The sequence below is a fragment of the Limulus polyphemus genome, unplaced genomic scaffold (genome assembly GCF_000517525.1).
Source record: "Limulus polyphemus unplaced genomic scaffold, Limulus_polyphemus-2.1.2 Scaffold11912, whole genome shotgun sequence".
Classification (NCBI taxonomy): Eukaryota; Metazoa; Arthropoda; class Merostomata; order Xiphosura; family Limulidae; genus Limulus; species Limulus polyphemus.
Genome location: NW_013677522.1, coordinates 2,263 through 7,624, shown reverse-complemented (window position 1 = coordinate 7,624; position 5,362 = coordinate 2,263). Strand labels below are relative to the sequence as shown.

At 34.0% G+C, this 5,362-nt stretch overlaps 1 protein-coding gene across 1 annotated transcript in view; it reads left to right on the top strand.

Annotated features, from left to right (window-relative positions):
- Positions 1 to 5,362, top strand: part of LOC111083886 (Down syndrome cell adhesion molecule-like protein Dscam2) — a gene marked incomplete at both ends in the record, with an annotated part of 8,553 nt that overhangs the window by 1,884 nt on the left and 1,307 nt on the right. The window contains 4 exons of the mRNA XM_022380609.1: positions 888 to 1,172; positions 2,056 to 2,175; positions 3,407 to 3,577; positions 4,773 to 4,923. Of these exons, the coding sequence (XP_022236317.1) occupies positions 888 to 1,172; positions 2,056 to 2,175; positions 3,407 to 3,577; positions 4,773 to 4,923 (727 nt within the window). The remainder of the gene's footprint in view (positions 1 to 887; positions 1,173 to 2,055; positions 2,176 to 3,406; positions 3,578 to 4,772; positions 4,924 to 5,362) is intronic.

Here is a 5,362-nt window from a genome sequence, read left to right as displayed (position 1 = left end):
TGACGCAACAATATTTAGGCCTAATTAAGTGAGATTTTTTATATCTTTATTGTACTCGTCACTTCCAAAATAAGTACGTTTGGTTAATTCAGCACCTAGGATTGTTATGTTAGTAAAGCCTTACTGGCGTTAACCTAAATATCATTACAAATACGAGTTTTTAACTGCTGTTAAAATATAAAAATTTCACAAAAACAAGTTTTATCTTTTCGGAATTAACTTAAATATCGTTATAAATAGCAGTTTTAACTGCTGTTAGAATGAAAAAAGCTTCGCAAATACAAAATTTAACTTCCTGGAATTGACCTAAGTTTTGTTATAAACACGAGTTTTAACTGCTGTTAAAATGTAAGAAAAAAAAACCTTCAGAAATAGAAGTTTTAACTTTCTGGCATTAACTTAAATATTCTGTCTTCCGATAAAAATGCCAGTTTAACTGTTGGATTTACTGATGTATTTAGTTAGGCCTATCACATTATAACGTTTTAAGTACACCACAGTTCTCCAACGCAATTTCTTTTAAAGCAACGTTTCCTGTAAAATGATTTTCTAATAAACGGCCTTATAAATATAATGTTTCTATAAAAATAAATATTTTTATATAATTTCCTCACCTCCATTGATAACGTTTATAAGTATTCAATTATGTTGTTTTTGTTTCACACAGTTAAAACATTTTTTTTTCATCTTGTATTTTCTAATGTGCCTAATTAGTTTTATATTCAAAGAGTCGAAACGTTGTATGGCTATACTTATATTTGTGTGTATTATTCTATTTTTGTTTCAAGTTCTTAGTTGCAGGCATTATTAATGTTAATTGTCCTTCTATATTATTAACTTGTAAACAGTTTCGATGAGGTGTTAAGTTAGAGCCATTGTTTCAATAGTTCCGCCGAAGATTGACCCGTTTCGTTTCTCTGAGGACCTGGAGGAGGGAATGAGAAGCGTAGTGTTCTGTGCCGTGGTGGCAGGAGACCCTCCTGTCTCTCTAACCTGGTTAAAAGACGGGGAACCTTTACAGCCCGAAGAAGGTGTCACAGTCGAGATGTTGAACGACTTCACTTCCACTCTGGTGTTCCAGTCGGCCCATTTCAAACACAGCGGGAACTATACCTGCGTAGCTAGTAATTCCGCGACCACTGTCAACTACACGGCCACAATGGTTGTGAACGGTACCTTTCTGTTCAACATAGATATAGATTAGCTGTGTTATTTGTTTAACGGTTGTTAATTGTAAACTTTTTTATTGCTTACAGTAGCTACGTTCATGGATGTTAATTGTGAACGTTTTCATTGTTTACAGTGGCTACGTTCACGGTTGTTAATTGTAAACGTTTTCATTGTTTACACTGGCTACGTTCACGGTTGTTAATTGTAAACGTTTTGATTGTTTACAGTGGCTACGTTCACGATTGTTAATTGTAAACGTTTTCATTGTTTACACTGGCTACGTTCACGGTTGTTAGTTGTAAACGTTTTCATTGCTTACAGTAGCTACGTTCACGGTTGTTAATTGTAAACGTTTTCATTGTTTACTAATGGCTACGTTCACGGTTGTTAATTGTAAACGTTTTCATTGTTTATAATGGCTACGTTCACGGTTGTTAATTGTAAACGTTTTCATTGTTTATAATGGCTACGTTCACGGTTGTTAATTGTAAACCTTTTCATTGTTTATAATGGCTACGTTCACGGTTGTTAATTGTAAACGTTTTTATTGCTTTCAGTAGCTATGTTCACGGTTGTTAATTGTAAACGTTTTTATTGCTTACAGTAGCTACGTTCACGGTTGTTAATTGTAAACGTTTTCATTGTTTACAGTGGCAGTTTTTACGTTTCATTTATTACAAATTTCTTTATCAACGCTTACGTGATCTTAAACGTGAAATTCATGTGAACTATTTTTCATCATCTCTCGCTGTCCAGTCAGATGTGATCTCATTAGTTTGTAAGCGTCGCTCGTAAGTGCCCTTTTATTTTGTCAAACAAAGGTTATTATTGCTTGAAAATTAAAACTTTGACTTAGAACTTTCTCATATGACTATTGCTTTCTAGTTCCCCCATTTTGGAAAATTCAACCAACTGACCTATCAGCGGTCAAAGGAGAAACGATAATCATTGACTGTCAGGCTGGAGGATTCCCCAGTCCTCAAATCAGGTGGAAGATAAACCAAGGTCAGTCAAACAGTAAAACGTTTACTGAACAGATTATAGGCTTAATAGAAATAATTGTCTTATATGCATTAGTAACTTATATTCTTAGTTTCCTGATTATGTCGCTGTGGGCGTTATACTAGAAGGTAATGTACCGAAATTCGAATCCGAGTCTCCATGGTTCGCAAAATAGTGCCACAAAATCGCGCTGCGCTCGTTGGGATCGTAGATGCGTTATAAGAGTGACAGTGAAATCCAATTATTCGATCAGTGTAGTCCAAAAGCTGGAGGGGGTACTTTTGGCTAGCTGCCTTTCAATTAGTCTATCTGTTAAAAAACAGAGACTGCTAGTCGAAGATAACATCCAGACAAACAGACAAATTCAAGCTATAAATATAAGTTTTGTCTAGAGATGAATCACTATCTGCGAATCGATCAGTCCTCACACCAGGAAGTTTCATTTAAAAATGATAGAATTTGGTGTTTTTGAACAGTTTGTACATCATATGTAAATCTGTTGAGTTCGTTTAAACATTTTTTAGATGTCACTGTTACCTGTAAATATGGACATTTCTTTACTCCACAGATGTCAGCACCGTCTAATGTATAATAACCATCTTATCTGAAACTAACCATTGTGGTAAACGCTACCATTAGTTGAATACCTCCAAAACTTTAGTTAGAATATCGTTGCCACTTCTGAGTCTCTTAAGTTTCTTTTTTCAATAAATATTATTATAGTTACATCAAAACAAGAATTTCGGTTCTTTAGGTTATGTCAAACATTCACATAATTAAACTATAACTTGATAGTACGATTGATAAAAAGATAGCATAATAATCCATTACTAAATTATAAAACAAAACTAAATCCTCACTTCGTACAGTTTTAACACAATTTTTAGCTTTATCAGATCATATTGTTATACTCGCCGATAAATATATATTACAAAAATGGAACATTGAACACATACTTAAGGCGTCAAATTTCCGCATTATCACTTATAGATTTGAAAAGACTCAAAAGCTTCAGTGCTTTCGAATAGTTGACTTTTCTTCTTACTGCTCCTAAACAAGAAGAGCCAGCTATTCGCAAACGATCGACCTTTTGAAATCTACTTGGGTTTTTTTCTTCACTCTTTCATCTCGTCACCTTATAACTAGGTTACTTGTATTTTTTCATATATACACTTGAAATATTTTTAGAAATATATTTTCCATAATCGATGTTTTATGCTTTTTTACTGAGTAGGGAGCTCAGGATCGTTTCGAACGGTTATCAGTAACCCTCACATACAGATCCTTGAAAATGGATCCCTCGTATTGAGAGGAGTAGATGTAGATGATTCTGGAAGCTTCATGTGTCAGGCAAACAACGGGATAACCCCAAGTCTAAGCGTAGTGATACAGCTTAATGTTCACAGTAAGTACAGCATAGCTCCGTGTTACAAGTTAACGTTCACAATAAAATATAGCTTTTTCTTAAAGATTAACGTTCACAGTAAAACATAGCTTTTTGTTAAAGATTAATGCTCACTATAAAATATAGCTTTTTGTTAAAGATTAACGCTCACTATAAAATATAGCTTTTTGTTAAAGATTAACACTCACTATAAAATATAGCTTTTTGTTAAAGATTAACGCTCACTATAAAATATAGCTTTTTGTTAAAGATTAACACTCACTATAAAATATAGCTTTTTGTTAAAGATTAACGTTCACAATAAAATATAGCTTTTTGTTAAAGATTAACACTCACTATAAAATATAGCTTTTTGTTAAAGATTAACACTCACAATAAAATATAGCTTTTGTTAAAGATTAACACTCACTATAAAATATAGCTTTTGTTAAGGATTAACGGTCACAATAAAATATAGCTTTTTGTTAAAGATTAACGCTCACTATAAATATAGCTTTTTGTTAAAGATTAACACTCACTATAAAATATAGCTTTTTGTTAAAGATTAATACTCACTATAAAATATAGCTTTTTGTTAAAGATTAACACTCACTGTAAAATATAGCTTTTTGTTAAAGATTAACGTTCATAATAAAACATAGCTCCGTGATCCAGTGTTTACTGATACCTCTATTGTAACTTCTAGTAATATATCCACTGGTAACTTCACATTGTTTACTGATACGTCAGTTGTAACTTCTAGTAATAGATCCACTGTAAACTTCACAGTGTTTACTGATACGTCAGTTGCAACTTCTAGTAATACATCCACTGTTAACTTCACATTGTTAACTGATACGTCTGTTGTAACTTCTAGTAATAGATCCACTGTTAACTTCACATTGTTTACTGATACGTCTGTTGTAACTTCTAGTAATAGATCCACTGTTAACTTCACAGTGTTTACTGTTACGTCTGTTGTAACTTCTAGTAATAGATCCACTGTTAGCTTCACATTGTTTACTGATACGTCAGTTGTAACTTCTAGTAATAGATCCACTGTAAACTTCACAGTGTTTACTGTTACGTCTGTTGTAACTTCTAGTAATACATCCACTGTTAACTTTATTCGTAAGAATGAAAGTGTGAGTGAACTTAATTAATTCTTGTTAACAACTTTAACCATCAATGTCCTCGACTCTTGACTCTACTCTAGTCCCTGCATATGTAACAACGGAGTTCCAGTCCATCACAGTAAGGAAGGGGGCGTCTGTGAATTTAACGTGTGAAGCTTTTGGTGAGATGCCTGTGGTCATTAAGTGGCAAAAAGACAGACAGCCCTTCACCACAGCTCTTCACAAGTCTAGGTGGGTAACGTTTCCAAGTGTTCGTATCTTACTAATAACCTTTCTTCATCGATCTTATGTATAAGTTTCGGTAAATAAATAGTAATTTAACAACCATTTCACCCAACAGTCACGTGACAGTAGCTTGTAGCTTTGTATGAATACATGTGTGTCCAGCTAAGTTCTCCCGCAGTTCTGGAGCTAGCAAAAACAAACTTGGTCTCGAGTTGGCTCAAACGCACCCAGAAAGTCACCAGGCAAGATGGACATCTAAGATTAGGGTTTCAAGGTTGCTCTAGGCTTGGGATGTTCTTATCTATATGGTGTAAACCCCTTACCAAGGGAGGCTAAAACACCCCATAGTTCACCAGGCATGATCCAAGAGTACCGTATTTTTCGGAATACAAGACGCACCCTTATTTTGAAGACAAAGTTTTGGGGGAAAAAAAAGCTACAGTCG